This window comes from Clupea harengus, chromosome 2, assembly GCF_900700415.2.
Source record: "Clupea harengus chromosome 2, Ch_v2.0.2, whole genome shotgun sequence".
NCBI classification, from domain to species: Eukaryota; Metazoa; Chordata; class Actinopteri; order Clupeiformes; family Clupeidae; genus Clupea; species Clupea harengus.
The window spans coordinates 10,802,631-10,824,609 of record NC_045153.1 but is presented as its reverse complement, the minus strand read 5'-3'; the positions used below and the strand labels follow the sequence as shown (position 1 = coordinate 10,824,609).

At 45.8% G+C, this 21,979-nt stretch overlaps 1 protein-coding gene across 2 annotated transcripts; it reads left to right on the top strand.

Annotated features, from left to right (window-relative positions):
- The first annotated feature begins 1,231 nt into the window (after positions 1-1,231).
- rcan1a (regulator of calcineurin 1a) lies at positions 1,232-21,968 on the top strand. Of its 2 annotated transcripts, none has more exons than XM_031582505.2 (4): positions 1,232-1,713; positions 17,644-17,817; positions 19,644-19,803; positions 20,327-21,968. In XM_031582505.2, the coding sequence occupies exons 1-4, from the start codon at positions 1,597-1,599 to the stop codon at positions 20,494-20,496; spliced, it is 621 nt and encodes a 206-aa protein (XP_031438365.1). In that variant the 5' UTR covers positions 1,232-1,596; the 3' UTR covers positions 20,497-21,968. The 2 variants fall into 2 exon arrangements, with proteins under 2 accessions (XP_031438365.1, XP_031438369.1); XM_031582509.2 differs by lacking the exon at positions 1,232-1,713 and adding an exon at positions 14,579-15,304.
- The last annotated feature ends 11 nt before the right edge of the window (positions 21,969-21,979 follow it).

The window sequence follows — 21,979 nt, the reverse complement described above, 5'->3', positions numbered from 1 at the left end:
GCATAGCTGTGTTTCTCAACTGTAGCCTATACTGTCAGTCTATTTCATGAGTGAAGATGTTCAATAATCATTTTCCTTGTATCATGTAGTCCTATCCTCAGTACAATTTTACACTTTTATCACTGTTTCCAGTAGGAATATATTCAAATGCAAAAGCATTTCTCACTGATTTCACTCTAAGAGTATTCTGGGGGAGGCTGAAGTGGAATTATAATGCAGGCAATGTAGCCACTTGCGATGTGCAATTTTCACCCCTAGAGGGCTCCTCAGCATGCAATATAACAATTGGAGAAGTAAAATGAACGTTTTCATGGGGAAAATACAATAATCTCACATCTCTTTGCTCTTAGTACCACACTTTGGCAAGGTGACTTATGTCAGTCAACAAGGCTGAGTACATCAACAAACATTAAGAAGTAGCAGTAGGATGCGAGATTCCATTACTTAAAATAAAGGCATCTAAAACGCTCTTTATATACAGTATATACCGGTACATATATATATATATATATACATATATTATTTATTAGTATTTATTTACAAACATGAGCTAAACTTGTTATTATTTATTATTGATTATTGTAGGCCAAATCACAAATTGTCTTTTTTATTTACACTCCATATCGTCAGGAGGCAGTATTGAAACTTTTTGTAACTCATCACAGAACAACATTCACAACAGTTGGCTTCAGTGTTGCCAGGTCCGCGGTTTTCCTGCGGAATTGGGCTACTTTTGAAGTGTTGCCGCGGGTTGAATTTTTTGTCCGCTGGTTCGGGTAGACCTATTTTGCATGCAAATTAGATGAATATCTTTAAATAAAAATCCATATTTTAAATTAAATCATTTATTTACACCCAAATCCTACCAAACTGACTTAAGACCAGCATGTGCACAACATGGGACACGCCCACATACACACACGCACTGTGCGTATTATTAATGATAATATACTGTATCTAATTACACAAGGCCATTTTAGGACCTTGGTGAAAGAACTGTTTAGGGAAAACTGCTTTTAATGCTGGCATACTAAACATTTGGTGTTACTTTGTAGATATTACAATACATTTGGCAATGATAGCAATGCTGTTGGACTTTAAAAGCAGTGTATATGGTTTGGCAGGGGCATATTTTGAGTTCTGATATTGGGCTGGTTTTTGGGCTGGTTTTATTGGCCATTGGGCTGGTTTTGGGCTGGTTTTGATTGGCCATTGGGCTGGTTTTGTCACACAGACCTGGCAACCCTGGTTGGCTTCTGTCTTCCCACAGCGATGATTCTCGGTGGTCTCTCCGTTTGGTAGTTGAAGCACCGTTGTGTGAATCAATAAATATATTTGTATAGCCATATGCTGCTGTGTGGCGTCATTCTCCTTATAGCATATATGCTATAGCTACATTTGCTTTATCCGCGTTCAGTAACAGATAAGTAGGTGAGTTTGGATTACTCTCTTCAATTAGCATGCTAGCTAGTTCAGAAGAGAGGGGTCACTAAATATAGCCACTTCGCTGCCCTACTGCCTGACAAGTGAATTCCGTACAGCAAATCTGTACGTGGCTAATCATAATTTGAAGGTTAGACCATTGCGACATTCACCATGGAACAAGAGAAAGACGACGAAGTGGCTAGTGTTGACATGCGATTCACCGACCTCCCCAACGCTTTGGTCGCCTGCAAAGTTTCCGAAGAGATCTTCAGTAATCCCAGTCTGAAAGTAAGTGCACGTCAACATTAATCGACAGACACCCTGCATTTGCCGTACAATGGTCACCGCACGTCATGTTTTATATTCTAAAACCAGCATAGTTTCGAGTAGGCTTGTTCTTGCTCATCAGTACTACAATCACTCACTCCTCATGTTCACCTAATCAACAACAAAAGAAGACAGTGCTCCCATGCTACGTAGTGATTATGACCTTATTTCTGCGTTTGTGGCCCGTTTCCACTTAAATTGTGCCGCTGATCTGACGCACCCCGGTGACATTTACAGAAACCTGCGCAAGACCATTACCGCGGGCCATTTGCCTGTCTGCCGGTAAAGATGTGGGCCAAATATCTATTTCCGTGTAAATGGCATGATTGCCATTGTGAGATCTATTAGCAAAGGTTAAAAGCCTTTATGTTGGTAGAAACAAACTAATCTAAAATACGAAAGCCTCTTCCATAGCCAGTTACATGGTAGTCTACATGAGACAAGTCACAGTTCAAACAGGGTTATATCTGCCCCTGTGACCATGCAGTAGAAGTGGCTTCATTAGGCTTGCGAAATAACATCTTTATCTTTACGCACATAGGCATGGAAAGATAAACCATAAACACTTCAGGTTTAGTTCTAGGTCAAACCTAGTGTGCATATCTACCCTCCCACCATTGTTGCACTGTGTGTGTATGTGTGTGATTAAAGGCCCAGATGACTTGGTCAGGACACTCACCAGGATGTTTATCTTAGTAAGACAGTCAACTAATTTTTTCCCCACCAGCTGTAGATGTATGTATGTGTGTGTGTGTGTGTGTGGGCACATGTATGTGAGTGTGCTGCAGGGAGAAAGACATTAGTGCTCTGACACCTTTCCTGGAGCCAACAATTGTCCAACAGTGGCACCAATATGGAACAGGCTAAAGAGACACTCACATGGAAATGGTTTCCATAGTGGTCGGACCTGCCCTGTCAGCAGGAAAGATACATTTTTTCCTTCTGGAAGAGAGGGATGGAGAGATGAAGGTGGAAAAAGACAGGGAAGGGGGAAGGGGAAAAAGGACAGGTCCTCATTTTGACACCATTGGGAACATTCCAAGACCTGGAATGGAGCCATGGAATAATCTATGATCCAGTGGAGAGACAGAGAGAGAGGGAGAGAGACACCCGAGATGAGATAATGCCCTCAGTCCCTAAAAGTTAACCTACTATAAGATGTGGAACAGTTTTTAATAACAACTTAGCCAAGTTGAATGTATTCATTTATTTCATGTCTTAAGGCGACATTAGGCTTTCTGTGTAGTAGGCCTGTTCGTTTTTTTCCACTTAGGTGTCAGTATCAGCAGGACTGGGTGTGTTGACAGACACTAGGCCAGCTCAGCTATTGTAGGTGTGCAGTGTTGTTGCCATCGAAGCCTACCTCAATTCTAACTGAGTCTTAGTACTGCTGTACGTCTTCATACCTAAAGTATCTCCTCATTTAACGGCTTGTCATGTAACTTTCATTAAAACAAGGCTGCCTGACGTCTCACTGATACATTTAAGAAGCAGGTGTTAAGCAATATACCTGAGATTTGTATGGTATGCTTTACAGGGCATTCTAATTGGCCTATGCGTGCCGCTTTGGATGAAGGTAATCCTTAGCATGTGTGCTAGCTTTCAGGACTTATTCATGGGCCCTTGTACAGCGTTCAGAAAAGCCCCTTGGACTGGACAGCCTAATCTCCCCCATTTGCTGAGACGTTTCCATATGTAGCATAGCCGAGGTCACGAATCAGACCACGCATGCAGCAGCAGCCTCCGCAGTTCAATATCAACTAATATAAGACGTTTCCATGATGTAGCCAAGCCTAGGTCACAAATCAGACCACGAATGCAGTAGCAGCCGCCGCAGTTCAATATCAACTAATATAAGACGTTTCCATGATGTAGCCAAGCCGAGGTCACAAATCAGACCACGCATGCAGCAGCAGCAGCAGCCGCCGCAGTTCAACCAAACACTCCTCTGGTGTGTCGTGTTGTGCCAAGCACAACAAACAACCTCTCGTCAAGGAGAAGCGGGCCAGAGACTGACGCAAGGCTGCTGCTGCTGCTGCTGCGGCTGCGGCTGCTGCTGCGGCTGCGGCTGCTGTGAACGCTGCGGCTCTCGTTTCTAGAGCCCTGCATGGCCAGATTAGGCATCCCGAATGAGGTCGCATTTCCCACAAATACAGGAAAGGTGGAAATTCCACCGAGCACTGGCCTCGACAGAAACCAGAGCAGACCAGCTAGCCTCCTTAGGCTATTCATAGTAAGGTAGTAAGTAAGTAAGAGAGGATGACGCCGGTGGGACAGTTTTTTTTTGTCTTGTGTGTGTCTGTGTCTATGTCTGTGTCTTTTTGTGTGTGTGTGTGTGTGTGTGTGGGTGTGTGGTGATTAAGGAGATTTGACGTGGTTCAAAGCATTTTCCGTTGGCAATAATGAGACGTCGTCATCTCACTCCAGAGGGCAAGACAGTCGCAAAGCCTCTCAACAACACAGGGGACTTTTCTGTCCTCTGGCTGATAAATGCATCTCTTTGTGCACAAACTTCCAGTTTTTGTGGTGACATTCTTCAGTGCTTCTATAGAGTTATTGTATGGCTGGTTACTAATGCAGGTGTAAGCAGACACAGACTCCCTTAGGCATCAGGAAGGCAGTATGTGGATTGATGTGGCCTGCTTCACCAAGATCAGATATCTCTTTTCTGCACACTCTGTACTTGGGCTTACATACCTTGACTCGGATAAGAATAGACCTCGCTGTCATTGAACAGAGCGCGGCCGTTTTCAATGAGAGTTATAACAATGACATGCATCTGAGTGCAGTGTTGAAATAGCCTGAGCTTAACCCAGCAACTTGTCACCATCTTTTTTTGTAAGTGTCATCATATGTGTGAAATTATCTGTTTGGAGTTGACAGAGTTGATGGCCTACATACCCAGACAGTGTGTATTGTTGTCATTTAGGCGAGTCGTAGTACCAGTGATCTCTTTTAATCCACTGCTTGCATGCTAAATTCCACCGGGGGTGTCTTAATTAGGCCTCTATAGACAGCCTGTCATCACACTGATATCCAGTTTTAGATTTGATCTAATGCGCTTGGACACTGGGCTACTGTGCTGCTGCAACCCATGTGTGTTTCAGGCCTGTTGTAGGGATCTGCAGGGATTCAGTCAAGCGTTGCACGGTGAAAGATGGAAAGCTTTCAAGGGAATTTACCTGGAACTCTAGAGTGAAGGCATGTTTTTAAAACCCTTCAATGGGTGTGTGTGTGTGTGTGTGTGTGTGTGTGTGTGTGTGTGTGTGTGTGTGTGTGTGTGTGTGTGTGTGTGTGTGTGTGTGTGTGTACACACCTATATGTGTACGTGTAGGCTATTTATGTGAGTGGGCGTGTGTGTGAGAGCATGTGTGTGTGAGAGAGCATGTGTATGTGGGTGCGTGTGTGTGTGTGTCGATGATCTGGCCAAGCAGTATGCACCAGAGACCACAACCCAGGTGTGTGTAATTTAGTATAATGTCAAACATGGAGAGAGATCACGTCATCCACCTGTTGTTGACTCCAACACACCTGTGTGAGGATCGTCACGTCCACAAGCACGTCTTTTTTTTTTCTCCCACAGCCACCCGTTTGACAAGCTCGCCTCCATGGAAAAGTCTCACACACACACACACACACACACACACACACACACACACACACACACACACACGCTCTCTCTCACACACACCCACACACACACACTCTCTCACACACCCTCACACACACACACAGTCTTTTGTTGCCAGTGCGGCTGCTGGGTTGTGGTGGGTCTCAGCTGACTGGGACTGGAACAATGCAAGCACACAGTCTTTGTTCTCTCATTCTGTTCTTACTGTTCCTCCTCAGAAGCTCTCACTTCTCTGATTTAGATCCAGCCCTCTATCTCTCTCTCTCTCATATCCATCCGTTAAAATGTCGGCTATCGCTTTATTTATGAAGTGTCCATTTCATCACATCTCATCTCATCAGTAAACTGAGAGTAACCTACATCTATAAACTATGAAATAGTTGGCTGACTTTAAGTAGGCAACCTTTCAGTTTGTTGTAAGTTAGCCCTAACCATAACCTGACGTCAATCCCATCCCTAACCATCAACCAACCAACCCTAATTTGTGGACTATCTCATATAGAAAATAAATGTAAAAATGTGTGCTTTGAAATAAAGTGGGACCAAATGTTTGTGTGTGTGTGTGTGTGTGTGTGTGTGTGTGTGTGTGTGTGTGTGTGTTTTACGTAATGGCTGGCTTTGACATTAGCTTTGTGGGTGTAGTGGGCTGTGTTCCATTAGTCCATTCTGTGTTCCATCCCTGTAATATCTACTGAGAAGGTCATCATGAGGAATGTGGAATAATATCATTTGATTGTGGGAAATGGTGCATTAATGTGTGTGTGTGTGTGTGTGTGGTTGCTCACTGTTTCTGTACTCAAACTTAGAATAGCTGGGAAGTCTATACGGCACTGGAAACACTGAATGTGTTGTTACAGTAAGAAGCAGGAAATCGGATCTTGTGACTTTCTTTCTGTGCGTTTGTGTGCATGCGTGCGTGTGTGCATGGGTGTGTGTGTGTGTGTGTGTGTGTGTGCGCGTGTGTGCATGGGTGTGTGCATGGGTGTGTGTGTGTGTGTGTGCATGGGTGTGTGTGTGTGTGTGTGCATGTGTGTGTATGTGTGAGTAACAGTTAAGCTCCACGGCCACTCTCACCCTCGAGCAGGAAGCTGATTTCTGAACTGGACTGAGACTGAGGTGTCCTTGTAGAGTGTTGCAACAGGAAGAGCTTTGGCACCTGTGGAGCCTGAGTCACTCATTCGTTCTCACGGTTTTATACACGCTACGCTACCTCGATACACATGCACACACTGTTGCACACACACACACACACACACACACACACACACACACGCCGTACACACACACGCCGTACACACACACGCGCACACACACATGCACACACATACACACTGTTGCACACACACTTTCCCTAATGTAGTCCTTCAAATGGAAACAAGTCACATTCACACTCACACTGTCTGTAGTGTGTACTGTGTCGTACACACTTGCAAACACACTCTCTCCTACACACACACACACACGCAGAGACGTCTCTTTTTCTGTCTTTCTCCATCTGTGTCAAGTGCACACACCACAGATGCAGTCACTGATTCATTCATGCTGGCTATTTCTCTATTCTCATCATGTCCCCGACCCCCCCCCAATCCCCCCCATCTCTCATTCATTCCCAGTGAAAGTGCCCCAGTAGCAGCCAACTGCTCAGCTTAGGACCCTCAGTGCTCTGAACACAAGCTGTGTTTCTCCCGCACCATCCGTGCTACTCTGTGCTGCTCCACTCACTGCCGCCTGTCCACCAATCTGGTGGCGGTATTTTCAGCGCGGTACCGTGGCAATAACCTGCCTGTAGCAAACACACCAATTTACCAAGGGAACGGCATGACCCACCCACCTCCCCCTTCCAAAGAACAACCCAGCTTTAGACCTGGTCTTCAGCACAACAGGTCACTCATGAATCCATCCATGATGTGCAGTATCATGCGGACACTGCCTAAGTACCACCCTCAAATTAATGCTGTGTTTGTGTGTGTGTGTGGTAGGTGAAAATGCACTCAAGTTATCTCAGGACTCTGTAGAGCTCTGTGGAGCTGTAGATCAGTATATTTATTACAAACAATTGCAATCGGGCTCACTCACAGCACAAGGAAGAAAGTGAAGCAATTTTACCAACATCGCACAGGGTTTATATACTTAAGATTTATCTAACTCATGTTTCTAACGTCAGTAAGAATAGCCACGCTCGACTAAAAAGCCTTTTGTGTCATCCCAACTTCACTATCTGAGATGCAAGGATGTCAGTTTTACGCAGGGTACACACACACAGAAACACAGAAAAGCCATGTTCCTGCTTAAATTAGCACATGATTCATACAAGGTAATTATTAATACAAGGCAATTGATTAATATATTCTTTAGTCATTAACCGTGTTTCGAAATGATCTCTGTCAGGCCACACACACACACACACACACACACACACACACATACACACACACACACACACACACACACACAGCTGACACAGTAAGTTGTTCCTTCAAGTTGTCCAATTCATCTCCCCCAATCCCTTTGATTCATTATCAGTAAAACTGTCACAGCACTGAGCAACTGCTCAACCCTGAGTGTTTGCGTTTGTTCATCTTTCCATGAGCCGATGTTTCCGCTTGGGGCCAGAGGAGAAGAGGATGAGGAAGAGGAAGGAAGGGTTAGGGTTTCTATGTTTGTGTGTCACCGCGGGGATCAGGCCCGACCCGAGCGACCCGAGACGCTGCTGGCACTCCTAACCCCAGCTGGTGATTGGGCGTATCGAGTCGACTCAAGTCCAGTCAAGAGTTCAGCTCGGGGCAGATCACTGTTGGAGCACAACAATCTCATGACGGAAGATTCTGCACTGTTCTCTCCGAGTACTCTTTTTCTCTGTGGAAAAATCCCAGAAGGAATCTTTTTTTTTTTTTTTATATATATTTGACAGCGGGCGAGACCGCGTGCTTCTCACGCTACACACACTCGCGTCCCTGTAACTCTGTCATAAACTGGGCCAGTGTGTGGTGCGGTGCAATTAGTGAATGGAAAAATGGACGTCTTAGCTCATGAGGGCATTCGCCTGACTCAGACAGGATTTTTAGCATCTCGCACAAACAGATAATGTGACCTGCCTTGCCTGCAGGTCAGTCAGTGAGAGCTAACGCTAACAACACAGAAAATAAAACACATCCAGTGAGTCACTGAGAAGAAAAAGCTGGCCTGGCGTGCCACAAAGGCCATGTGCGTGCGCGTGTGTGTGTGTGTGTGTGTGTGTGTGTGTGTGTGTGTGTGTGTGTGCGAGTGTGTTTCTGGGGCTCTTTTATTACATTAGATTAGAGGCTCTCGGTGCAGTAAAAACACTGAGTTATACCAAACATGGCTGAGGAGAGCGGAGTGTTTTGTGTGTAAATGTTTTGTTATGGTTCATTCCGCGGTGGTGTGTCACTGTGTGTGCTGTACGCTCCTGAAGGCTGCCTTAAGTGCTCGCTCCCTCGGAGGCTCACGTGTCCATCTGTTTGCCAGCCGGTTATACTGTCTATCCCTCTTTCTGTCTGTCTCTCTGTCTGTCTGTCTGTCTGTCTCTCCCTGGCTCTCTGTCTGTCCCTCTGTCTCTGTCTGTCTGTCTGTCTGTCTCTCTGTCTGTCTCTCTCTTTCTCTGTCTGTCTGTCTGTCTCTCTCTCCCTGTCTCTCTGTCTGTCTCTCTGTCTGTCTGTCTGTCTCTCTGTCTGTCTCTGTCTGCCTCTCTGTCTGCCTCTCTGTCTGTCTCTCTGTCTGTCTGTCTGTCTGTCTCTCTGTCTGTCTCTGTCTGTCTGTCTCTCTGTCTGTCTCTCTCTTTCTCTGTCTGTCTGTCTGTCTCTCTCTCCCTGTCTCTCTGTCTGTCTCTCTGTCTGTCTGTCTGTCTCTCTGTCTGTCTCTGTCTGCCTCTCTGTCTGCCTCTCTGTCTGTCTCTCTGTCTGTCTGTCTGTCTGTCTCTCTGTCTGTCTCTGTCTGTCTGTCTGTCTGTCTCTCTCTGTCTGTCTCTCTCTCTTGTCTCTGTCTTTCTCTCTTTTGCTCACCTGCTACCACATCTCTCTTTCTTTGTCTGTTTTCTGTCCTTTGTCAGGTTCTTTCTTTCTGTCATCAGATACCAGTATGTTTCTGTTGTGGTTGATCTCTCTCTGACCAGTGGTGTGGGTTCTCACTTGCTCTCTCTCTTTCTCTCTCTATATCTCTCTCTCTCTCTTTCTCCCTCTCTCTCCATCTCTCTCTCTTTCTGTGTGGTCTGATGTGTCTCTCATGGGTCACCTTTGTTTGGCCAGTTTGCTGTTCACTTATATTCCATTGCATATCATGATGACTCACCATTTCTTAAGCAATGTCACATGACCGGCTTGGTCAACGTGTCAGGTCATGGGTAAGAAGAGGGGAAGATTCCATGGAAATGATTGGTCATTGGTGTGCAATGCCTGCCTTGACATACAGTACCTGCACACTAAACCAAACCACCAAAATTGTAAATGTTGATGGAAAAGAATGGCTAGTTTACATGCATGTGATAGTTAAAGGAAAGGTTGTTGTAAGTGTTGAGGCAGTAGAAAAGTCCCTTCAGAACAAAGACTATAATGGGTGACACATGTCTACAGTTGATGGACAGCTGCAGTGGTTTGATGTTTATTCCCCAGCTAAGTATGTAGGGCATCTAAATAAATAAATAACAATTTAAAAGGAAGGCTAATTTTAGACGCGAGATAATTTTTTTGAGAGCCGATTATGTAATGACTCCACTCATCCTTCAGTACTTTTTGTTTCCAGGCAACAACCGTTTTGTTGATTTCATTGGCCTGGACTGGACGGGCTGGATAATGTTCCGAAACTATGTCAGTGTTCTATGATTGGGTGGGTGTAGTTGGATGGAATGCTCTTGGACCAGCTGGAATCTAGGGCTGGAACCTTTCCATTCTCTATTATGACATCATCCGGCTGATGCTGACTGACTGGTACCCTGCTGCACTTGACTTGTACAACACATATTTACTGAATGTTGTGTATTACAGAAGGTTTTGTACAGGGCTGCAGTTTCATCTCCTAGACGCTCAGACAATCCTCACGTGCTTCCACTGGTCTGTCTGTCCGTCCTCTTAGAGTCAGTCAGCTGAACAGTTTTTTTTTTTGTTGATGATTCAAGCCATAACGAATGTGGAAAATTGAAATGGAATGTTTCTTTGCATGTGGCTGCCCTGTATCTGTAACTTCCCTTTTGAGTCATGTTGTATAATGCGCAGCTCCTAAGGTTGACTGAAGTGTAAGTGTAATGTCGTAACACTGACCCACTTGGCCTCTCAGGGGTTCAAAGCTATGCCCTACTTGCACCATGTTTGACTAATGAAGCAACAGGCCTAACTGAAAGTTTGATTTCTGCGTGTCTGTGTGCTAACTGGTCTTTCCAGTGGAAAGCTCAGCTTCAGCGCTATGTAATCCCAGAGACGGGGCTGGGTGTTTAAGTGTGTGTGTGTGTGTGTTTGTGTGTGTGTGTGTAAGTGTGCTGTGGGAGAAATGGTTGGGTGTTGTCTGCTGGAGATTACAGGTCCTTCCAAGTTTCCATCCAGGCCTGGATCGGACCGTCGCCGCGTGTTTACGCCTGAGTTTCCGGGGGTCAGGGTGGGGTTGGGGAAAGTGTGTGTGTGTGGGTGTGGGTGTGTGTGAGGGCGGGTGCTGTAGGCATGGTGCCAATGGTTCTAAGTGCTCCACGGTTCTAGATTAGGAGTGTTTATGTCTGAAGTCAAATGGCCCTTGTCATAGACGGTTCTGCACCTCTCAAGCCATCATGGTGTAGCCACTTCACACAGTGCTCACACACGCAGAAGCACGCACACACACACACACACACACACACACACAAACACACAAGCACATTCTTGCTGCTGGCAAATTTTCCGTCCTGCGTTCTTTCCCTTGCTCTTATTTTGGTTTCATATTTCCACTTTTCCACTCTGTCAACAGCGGCCTGGCCTGCACCAGAACAATGTGCAGACTCAGCGCGCTGGCTTGGCTACAAACATAAACACACACACACACTCTCTTACTCACTCTCTCTCTCTCTCTCTCTCTCTCTCTCTCTCACACACACACCCTGTTAAGTGAACATACACAGGCCTAAACACAATTGTAAATGTGTTGCCATATATACAGTTCTTTGCTTCCCATAAATGGAACACTATTCAAGTGAAGTTGAAATTAACCAAGTATTTGTCTGTCAACCAATTTAAGAGCCTTTTAGATAATAAGGATGTGCCTCAATGTTGTTGTTTTGAATGATTCTCTGATTTAATTTTTTTACTTTATGTTATTTTATTTATTTATTTTTTATGCTTAATTTCTGAGTTGTTTGGTGTGTGTTTTTTTTTTTTAAATGTATTTTGTCTGTTTCGTTTTGTTGTGGTTTGTTTATGTATTGTTCTTCTGTACTATGTGGCCTCAATCAGGGCATTGCTGCAAAAGAGCCCTGTGCTCAGTCAATTTCTCCCTGAATAAACAATGATGATGATGATACACAGTATTAACATTAGGGTTTGGAATTGCCACAGAGGTGATGATACAATACCGTCACCACATTTGGGCCACGATACGATATTATTGCGATTCTTTACGTCAGGGGTTTTCAACTGGTTTTGTCCCAGGGACCACCATTCTGACCAGAAAGTAATCCGCGGCCCACTGATGTGCCAATGATTCCCAAAATATTTTACAGTCCCGTACCCTTCTTTTTCATGTTTGTAACCGCCGATACGATATTATTGCGATTCTTTACGTCAGGGGTTTTCAACTGGTTTTGTCCCAGGGACCACCATTCTGACCAGAAAGTAATCCGCGGCCCACTGATGTGCCAATGATTCCCAAAATATTTTACAGTCCCGTACCCTTCTTTTTCATGTTTGTAACCGCCGCTACGCCCCCTCCCCCTGCACACATATTCTGCCTATAATACTTGTCAGTGTAATTTCTTCGCTGAATATGGGTCTACATCAGTATTTTGGGCAATGCGACTTGGCTATTCAGACATAAATATGTCGACGGGCCCAGGTATATTCATACAAATTTTAAAAGTCAATGGTGAACTGATCAACATAGGCTCATGTTGCGGACCCCCTGCAATGCCGTCGCGGACCACCAGGGGGCCACGGACCCCTGGTTGAAAACCCCTGCTTTACGTTTTACGGTACATCAAGTTTTGCGATTCAATTCTGTGGTACAATACGGTTTATTTCTCCAATATATTACATTTCGTATACTGGGAGTCTCTAGTGCAGTTCATGTGTTGTCCGATTTACGCAAATAAATATTGCGATACTTGGTCGATGCCGTATCAATATAATATAGTGCTGAAAAATATAGCGAAACTACACTGTATCGATTTTTGTTCTCCTACCTCTAACTAGCTAATGTTATTAACATTAACATTAATACCTCATTCAGCAATACACTATCTCTATCTCTATCTCTATTCTGAAGTTCACATGCTGTATACATTTGTATGTGTATGCGCATACGTGTGTGTGTGCGTGTGTGTGTGTGTACACGTACATGTACAGTATAGACACTATACTGTGAATCTGCTTCAGCCCTGTCTGTGTCCATGAACTTGAATGCACACAGTACCAATGCACTCACTTTCAGGCACGTAGGGACACTCATGCATGTTAAGGGCTATACACAAAACTTTGCCTTTATACACACATACAGTCGTATACACACACACACACACACATACACACATGCTCTTCCAAAACACTCTGTCTTTGCTGTGAAGGAGCTTATTTTAAGGGCCGTGACAGGACTGAGTGAACTCTGCTGATGGTCAAGGGTCTGTAATCACTGGAGGGAGAGACAGAGAAAGAGGGAGAGAGAGAAAGAGAGATGGAGCAGCGGGAGAAACGGAGAAAGGAAAAATTAGCAAGTGAAAGAGAGCAAGTGAAGGGGGAGAGCGAGAGAGCATTGCAGTGGCTGGCGGAGTGGAAGGGGAAAGACGTCACAGTGGGTAAAAATAAGACTGACGTCTGATACCTGAATGCCACTTAAACCGATAACAGAATAGATTAGGACGCACACACACACACACACACACACACACACACACTGTCTCTTTCTGCCTTTCTCTCTTCCCCTCTTTCTCTCCCGTAAACACACTCTTGTAAAAACTTAAACCAGTGAACATACAAATTGAGGGGGAGAGACAGGGAAGAGAGATGGCAAGAGCCTAAACCTTGAGATAATACTTTCCTTGGTTTTATTCCTCACCATCCTGTCATACCCTGGCTTTCTAAACAGTGTGTGTGTGTGTGTGTGTGTGTGTGTGTGTGTGTGTGTGTGTGTGTGTGTGTGAGCAGTCGATAGTGATGATGGCCCTTCGATGTGCACTGGGCTGGAGAGGGACAGGGGAAGAGAGAGGTAGGGAATTAGCACCCATGGAAACTATGTTGCAGGGAGCTCTGATAGCACAGCTGCCTCCCCGAGCTGAGCTGAGCTAGATTTTCCATCCAGCACCACAGAATGACAGGGCAGAGAGAGATGGGGGGGGCAGGGTAGAGGGAGAGGGAGTGCAGACAGACGGGGAGAGTGGGGGAAGAAGGGGGGAGAGAGAGAGAGAATGCCAAGGGAAAGGGGATGGTAGAGGTGGCATATATATGTGTGTGTGTGTGTGTGTGTGTGTGTGTGTGTGTGTGTGTGTGTGTGTGTGTGTGTGTGTGTGTGTGTGTGTGTGTGTGTGTGTGTGTGTGTGTGTGTGTGTGTGTGTGAGAGCGAGCAGAGAGTGTGTCAAAGTGGAGCGCAGACTGACAGAACTGGAGCTGGAAGTGAGCTGCGGCGAGGGCCAGGGCACATATTTTCCATCCTTCTTTTGAACTCTCTCTCTCTCCCTCCCTCCCGCCCTCTCTCTCTCTCTCTCCCGCTTCCCCCCTCTCTCTTTATCCCTCTTCCTCTCTCTCTCAATCTTGCTCCCTCTTCCTCTCTCTCTCTCTCTCTTTCACTGGAGGTGTGTTTGTGTGATTAGTCAGCACACTCTGTGGTCTGACAGCCGTGTTTGCGTGTGTGTGTGTGTGTGTGTTCGTGCGTGAGTGAGTGTCTGTGTGTAGCAGCGGAGGGGAGGGGCCATGCGGCTCCAAGTCCCTCCCTGATTGGTCAGAGCTGATTGCCGTAGTGTGGGGCAGGGGGAGGAGGAGGAGGGGCGGGCTGTATAAAAGGCTGTGGGAGGCTGGTCTCAGCAGCATAAGCTGTAGACTCCAAGACGAGCATTCAGCTGCTGTAGCCCAACCAGCCTCACAGCACAGCACAGCACTGCCTGCACCTCTCTGGAATGTTCCTTTGAGCAGGCGTCCACAGATATCGCTCGAATTATTCCACTGTCTGTTCAGAGCACATGCAGAGCAGCCTAGCTTTAGTGCTGTTGACAAGCACAAGCACAAGCTTTTTTACGACATTTGACCTATTTCGACAACGTTCACCTTCCGCCTGATAGGGAGATTCTGACAGAGCCGCAGAAAAGAGGAACTGCTCCGAAGAAAGAAGAAGAGCCCTCTGAGAAGAGTACTGCACAGAACTACAGATACAGACGGCGAGTCAGGAGAGGACTTTGTTGCAGTGTACTACAGCGACCCACTCGAGAGGCACACACAGAGTCTCTCTCTCTCTCTCTCCTCCACCCTCGTTCTCGCTCGCGGAGCTAATTTCTCATCGGGAGCGGTACCTCTTGGGTCGCTCACGCTGGGGAAGGCAAACCGGCCCGCTTCTCGCGCCCGGCCTAGCTGCCCGCTGCGAACAATCCAGAACCTGCTGCTCCGCAGGATCGGCTTGAGCCACGCTGCCGCCAACGCCGGCACCACCACCACCTCTGCAAACATGCACCTGAAGAGCGTGAAGTGTAACCGCTTCTGTCTGATCGCCTCGCTGGAGGACCCAGACATGTTCAACCAGCCGCAGGCCCGGGTAAGGAGCACTGCCCCCAAGAAACCACATCTGGGCCAGATCTGGGCCGAATACAGTGCAGCATTGACTGCTGTCTTAGTTAACATTATAGTGTTGCTGGTGTCTTATAGTTATAGTGCTGGCATCTTATAGTGCTGCTGTCTTACTGTTATAGTGCTGTTGTCTTTTAGGGCTGTTGTCCTACTGTTATAGTGCTGTTGTCTTTTAGGGCTGTTGTCCTACTGTTATAGTGATGTTGTCTTATAGGGCTGTTGTCTTATAGGGCTGTTGTCTTACTGTTATAGCTGTTGTCTTATAGTTATAGTGCTGTGGCTGTCTTACAGTGCTGTTGTCTTATAGTTCTGCTGTTGTCTTATAGGGCTACTGCTGTCTTATAGTTATAGTGCTTCGGCTGTCTGATAGCACTGTTGTTCATTTTGTCTCTCCATATCTCTTCCTTTTGGAGTCAAACTCTCCATCCACACATACCCCCTCTCTCGCCTTTCCCATAGGGCACATGGGTAAATGCCTAAAACAGGTGTTTGCTTGGGTGTCCTTTCCCATTGTAGTCCTGGTGTAGTCCAGTCTTGAATTGACCATTAGCTCTTCAGACATAGCTCATGGACGCAGAGATGTCTTCAGTTCAAGAGGTCCTCCGCAGACTTGTCATAGGGTCTTGCTGTCTTGAATATTAATGTCTGCAGTTGAGTGGTGACCACAGTTAAATTGGAATCAGGATGTGGTCTTAAATCGACCGGAAAGAAAGTCTGCAGCCTTTGCCTGCAGTGAGCATAGCCTGTGGTCTATCTAGAAGCTGAAGCCTCAACAACTACAGGTTACTGTGCTGGCCCTGACCAGCAGAGGGAGCTCTTCTCTCTAATGACCTGGTTGTAGTGGTTATAGTCCTATGCAAAACAGTGGCAACGGCAGTAGCAGCAGCAGCTGCCTGTTCACACAGTCAGCATAGAATAGTGTGTCCTGCAGACAACGAAAGTCATTTCCTCTGAAGCAGAACAATGAGAGGAAGCAGAGGAGTGAGGGGGGGGGGGGGGGGGGCGGCGGCATCACAGAGCATCACCTCCATTCATCTCAAGCCCTTTGATGATCACAGCTACGATGATGCTGAAAAAGAGGAAGAGGAACATGGTGATGATGGTTATGATGAGGATTATATGATATGATTATATGATAACAGTGATTATTGAGGTGATGGTAAGGGTGATGACATCAATTACAATGATGCTGAGGAGGATGGTGGTTGTGGTGGTGGTGGTGGGTATGGTAACTGTATGGCTCTGTACTGAATACCTGAACGGAACAGCTCCAACTATATAATTAATACAATGACTTCTATTGAGCTGGTGGGTTAAAAGCAGGTGTGTGTGTGTGTGTGTGTGTGTGTGTGTGTGTGTGTGTGTGTGTGTGTGTGTGTGTGTGTGTGTGCGTGTGTGTTTGGCTCTGTGCCAGGATTGCTTGGCACTGACTCTAAAATGCAGAGCAGAAAAAATGACTGCCCTCCTTTTTATGAGAGGGGGAGAAAATAGAGAAGATTTTGACAAAGAGAAAAAAAGCACTGCAGTGAAGAACTGAAATTGTGCTATGCTCAGACTGACGTGCATGCTTGCGTGCATGCTTGCGTGCAGGGGCATATACTCTGACATACTCGGCATAGTGACTCATGCTTTGCAGACTGTTTTAACTCACACACACACCACACACCACACACCACACACACACACTTTGAAGATAGTGTCCGGCTGTCGTGTACTCTCTCTCTCTCTCTCTCTTGCCCACTTGTCCCTTTGCCGTGACGGAGACCCAAGCCTCTCCGATCCGTCCCCCCGTTGCCGTGGTAACCGGAATCTTCCGTAACGGACTCTTGGGCACGGTCAATTTTAGGTGCTGTATTAAATTAGTATCGTGTGTGCGTCAGAGCCCTGCCTGCACGGGCGCTCCGGAGGGATAGATATTTCGCAGTCTATTCAAGCGAAACATCCCAGACTACCTTTGGATTGCAAACCAGCGCTCCATTTCCATAGAAAGCCTATGGCTTCTACCTATGTGTGTATCACGGGTATATTCCAGGTTATGGAATTCCATATAAACATATTTGTGTGTGAGTGAGTGTGTCTGGACCGATATTACCCATAATGCCTACTCCAGAGAACGTGCATCATTGGTCACTGTGCTGATGGTAATGACTGTGAGTGAGAATGCAAGAGTGTGTGTGAAAGAGTGTGAGTGTGGGTGAGCGTGTGTGTGAGAGAGTGTGTGTTTGTTATATTGTGTTGTTATGTTTGTTGGTCTTGATGGTAATCAGAACCAATCTCTCATCTCTCTCCCATTTGTCGTTCCTGTAGGCGAGCTTTGAGGAGCTCTTCCGTTCCTACGACTCTGAGGCCACCTTCCAGTTCTTTAAGAGCTTCCGGCGCGTGCGCATCAACTTCAGCGACGCTCTGGCCGCGGCTGAGGCTCGGGCAGCCCTCCACAAGAGCGACTTCCAGGGCAAGGAGGTGCGACTCTACTTCGCCCAGGTACGTGTGTTCACATCGCTCACAAACGACAACCTGCGTCTCTTCACCACCTGGCTAGTTAGAGTTCTGGGCCATGGTTTTAAAATGTGCATGTGGTGATGTGATTTCATATCCAGCCGATATAATAGAAGACCAAAGAATTATTTCCATCAAGGTCACGGGTTGGGTCCCCTGGGAGCAAAGGTCCTGTGTGAACGTGCCATCAATGCTTTAAAAATCAGGCCACTGAATGTAATGCAGAACTAATGATGACATCATCTCATGGTCACGTCATAGTAGATCCCAACTGTAGTTTCTTTGGGGCTCTGCATCGCTGCCAATCACAATGTGACTCCTCAGTACCCGGGTAACACGCTCTCAACATCAGCCTTACTGGAGTTCTAATGTGTCTTTTCTGGCTAGTGTTATAAAGAGAGAGAGAGAGAATGAGTGAGTGAATGAGTGGGTGGGGGAAAGGGAAAAAAGGGAATGATCGTTAGATTGAGTGGATAGGTTGAGTTGATAGGTTGAGTGGACACAGACATCTACCATACTAGGAGATATAGGGTGGGGATTGATGGACAGTAATAGAGAGAAATATTAGATGCTGTGTTTTTGGGGGTCTTTTTGTCACCTCTTTCTCAATTGTGAGTGTGTATAGATAGGTGTGTTAGCTAGACCCTTATGGGTGAATCATGGATCACTCACACTCTTAATGTCAGTAATAACTACACCAAGATTTGTATTGACTTCCAAGGGAGAAGGAAGTGGAGAGGAAGATACTGAGATAGAGACATAGATAAAATATGCCATGACCTCAGTCCATGCAGTAGCTTCCTGTAATGCAATGCATTAGTGTTTTTCACTTAAAATACCAGCTGGTTTACAGCGAATCTGCCATTACGTCAGGCTTTCCTTCGGCACGGAGAGGGATATGTGTAACCTTTCAGAGAAGGAAATGGGAGTCTTAGAGAGAGCAGAGTTGAGTGATAAAGGCGTCCCCTGCCAGGGCATTTGCTGAGGCTAAATCTGAAGCGAAACACTTCTGAGCCTAAATCTGAAGCTAAACGCTGATGAAGCTGAACACTTCTGAGGCTAAATCCGAAGCTAAACGCTGCTGAAGCTGAACACTTCTGAGGCTAAACACTTCTGAAGCTGAACGCTGCTGTGCCTAAGCACTTCTGAAGCTGAACGCTGCTGAGGCTAAACACTTTTGAGGCTAAACACTGCTGAAGTCTGAGGCTCTATTTTTACCACTGCAGTGGATTACTGAATGGGTTTTGTCTCTATTGTGTGGATATGTCGTGACCAATGTTTTAAGTGGAGCCTCTGAAAAGAACGGAAACAAAACAAACAGGAAATGATTTGATTTATGACTGAGGCATTTCCATGGCTTCCGCTGCCTTTCATCGTCTCCCCCTCTCTCATTTCATCTCCCTCTCTCATTTCATCTCCCTCTCTCTCACTTTCCCTCTATCATTTCATCTCCTTACTTCTTCTGTCCCATGTACACATCACTCATTCTCTCCTACTTTCTTTCTTGTAAGTTGACTGCTAACACAAAGCACACAAACTGCTGAAATGTGTATCTCCTGTGCAACACAAGGTCATTATTAATATTTAATTGTAAAGATGAATAAATTGAAATATCTCTCTCTCCCTCCCACTCTCCCCTTTTCTTCCCATCCCCCCCTTCTCTCTCTGTTACTCTCCCTCTCACTCTCTCTCTCTCTCTCTCTCTCTCTCTCTCTCTCTCTCTCTGTTTCTCTCTCTCTTTCTTTCTATCTCTCTCTCTCTTTCTCTGTTACTCTCTCTCTCTCTCTCTCTCTCTCTCTCTCTCTCTGTAGTCTGTGCATATAGGTAGTCCCCGACTGGAGCCTCCCAAACCAGACAAGCAGTTCCTGCTGTCTCCTCCTCCCTCTCCCCCTGTCGGGTGGAAGCAGAGAGAGGATGCCACGCCCGTCATCAACTACGACCTGCTCTGTGCCATCGCCAAACTTGGGCCAGGTACACATTCATATTCATTTACATATTCTGCCACTCTTTCCTCTCAAACACACATCCACACACACACACATCCACACACACACACACACACACACACACACACACACACACTCTCTCACAAACACAGACACCCAGACAGACAGACACCCAGACAGACAGACACACACACAGACAGACACACACACACACACAGACACACACAGATATATAATGTATGTTTGTACATACATTTGAAAGAGGTAGTTTCATCATAATCATTCCCTGTGAAAATCTTCTTTCTTCTTATTTATAATCAGTCTGCGGTTAAGTTACATGTCTTTATGTCTCTAAAGTCTATCCTCTCAAATCTATCCTCACAAATATATGTATAAATTAGGTGATGCAGGTGTACCCTTTGTAAAAAATCGAATCTATTGTGGTGTTCACAACCAGTCTGTTGTATAAGTTACCTGCTGTGTCTTTAACCAGTCTGTTGTAGAGTTACCCGCTGTGTCTTTAAAGTGGCTCCTCTTCTGTGTTTCAGGTGAGAAGTACGAGCTGCACACCGCCACCCCCACCACGCCCAGCGTCGTCGTGCACGTGTGCGAGAGCGAGCAGGACAGCTCGAGCGGCGAGGACGAGGCAGACGCCGCCCGACGCCCACGACCCAAAATCATTCAGACGCGTCGCCCCGACTATCCCGTTACGCAGTGAACTGTGGGAAACCAATCACATTGCACCAATCTCTCTGCTTTACGATCACGGGGGAGGGACCCTGAAGGGGGCGGGGGGACTGATGGCCTGACGTGACGTGCAGTTGGTCCTCCTCGCCACCAGGTGGCATAGGAGAGCCCGGACTTGGAGGCCTTCCCTGTAGGGAGTGGGGGCACACTGTACATTTCCACCATCTCATAGTTAGGGACTGGGGGGGGTGAATGGGTAGGGGTCTTCATTGCATGCCGTTATTGGAAGAGTGGGCCAGCGTAGAGGTTAAAGAATCGATGGATTAGGCTTTTATTTGACTAATATGGGTATGGTGGATATGTCTTGTGTCATGGAATTTTTAATGTTGTTATTTTTTTCCTCGTACATGTATTTTGTTTTCCTTGGGGCGCATGTTATATCCCCCACAAAGTGGTGTGGTGTATACATTTACAGTTTGTTACGTAACATTATGTCTTTTTTTTTTTTCATCGGCTATAGGAGCTCTAGGTAACAACCTGACAATAGGATGCTGGAAATTATGCTGATTCAGATTGTTCATTCATCTTTAAAGGGGGGGGGCTTTTTACATCCATGCGCATAGACTGATGAAAAAAACATAACCTGACCTAGATCATTTTGTCTGAATTCATCTACTTCTAAAAACCTTTTTGACATAGTAAGGGGGACTTTTTGAGCTTTTTGATGCAGATTATATATTATTAAAGCGAAAGGAAGAACTGCAGACTGTACAAGACATCCCATGAAGTGTCTTAAAGTCTGTGTTTGTCATTGTGCCACAAGGACTGCTAGCTCTGTATACATTTTCACATCTTTTTTAATGACTCGTCTTGCTTTATCATATAAAATGTTAACTTAGACATATAGGCTTTGACATTTTTTTTACAAACATGAAAACCCAGTGTGCGTGTGTGCATGTCTGAACTGTGATGTGTGTTTTGGTTCTTGCTCACGAGAACGAGCGTGTCAGACATGACGAGGCCTCTGCCCACAACTGATATTCACGTTACTTTGGAAGTGCTCTGCGAGATGTTTTTAGTATGAGCAGTGTCTTTTGCCTAGCCTAACCAAGGCCCTCGGCGTACTTAATTCACAACATGTAAGACCTCGCGTGAGTCCTGTGGGAGTTTTATGAAGTGAAGGGTCTCGTAAGGGCAGCCTTCGCACCATTTCAGCCTAGGGAACTCTTAAGGGCTGAACCCAGGATCTGTTCGGAATGAAAGCGTGCACGTTTCTATATGTATATCAGAGTGTATGTATTTGTTAAAAGCCTTTTTGTATACTGTTCTTTACATACAGTTTCAAGAAAAAAAAAGAACAAATAAATCAATTAACACGAATGACGCATTACTTAGATGGCTGGTTATGTGTGTGTGTGTGTGAGGGCTACTTGATGTACTCAAAGCACGTTCACGGTCAAATGTAACTAAGACTCACACGGAACAATAAACTCCATGAACTCACTTGAATGTGT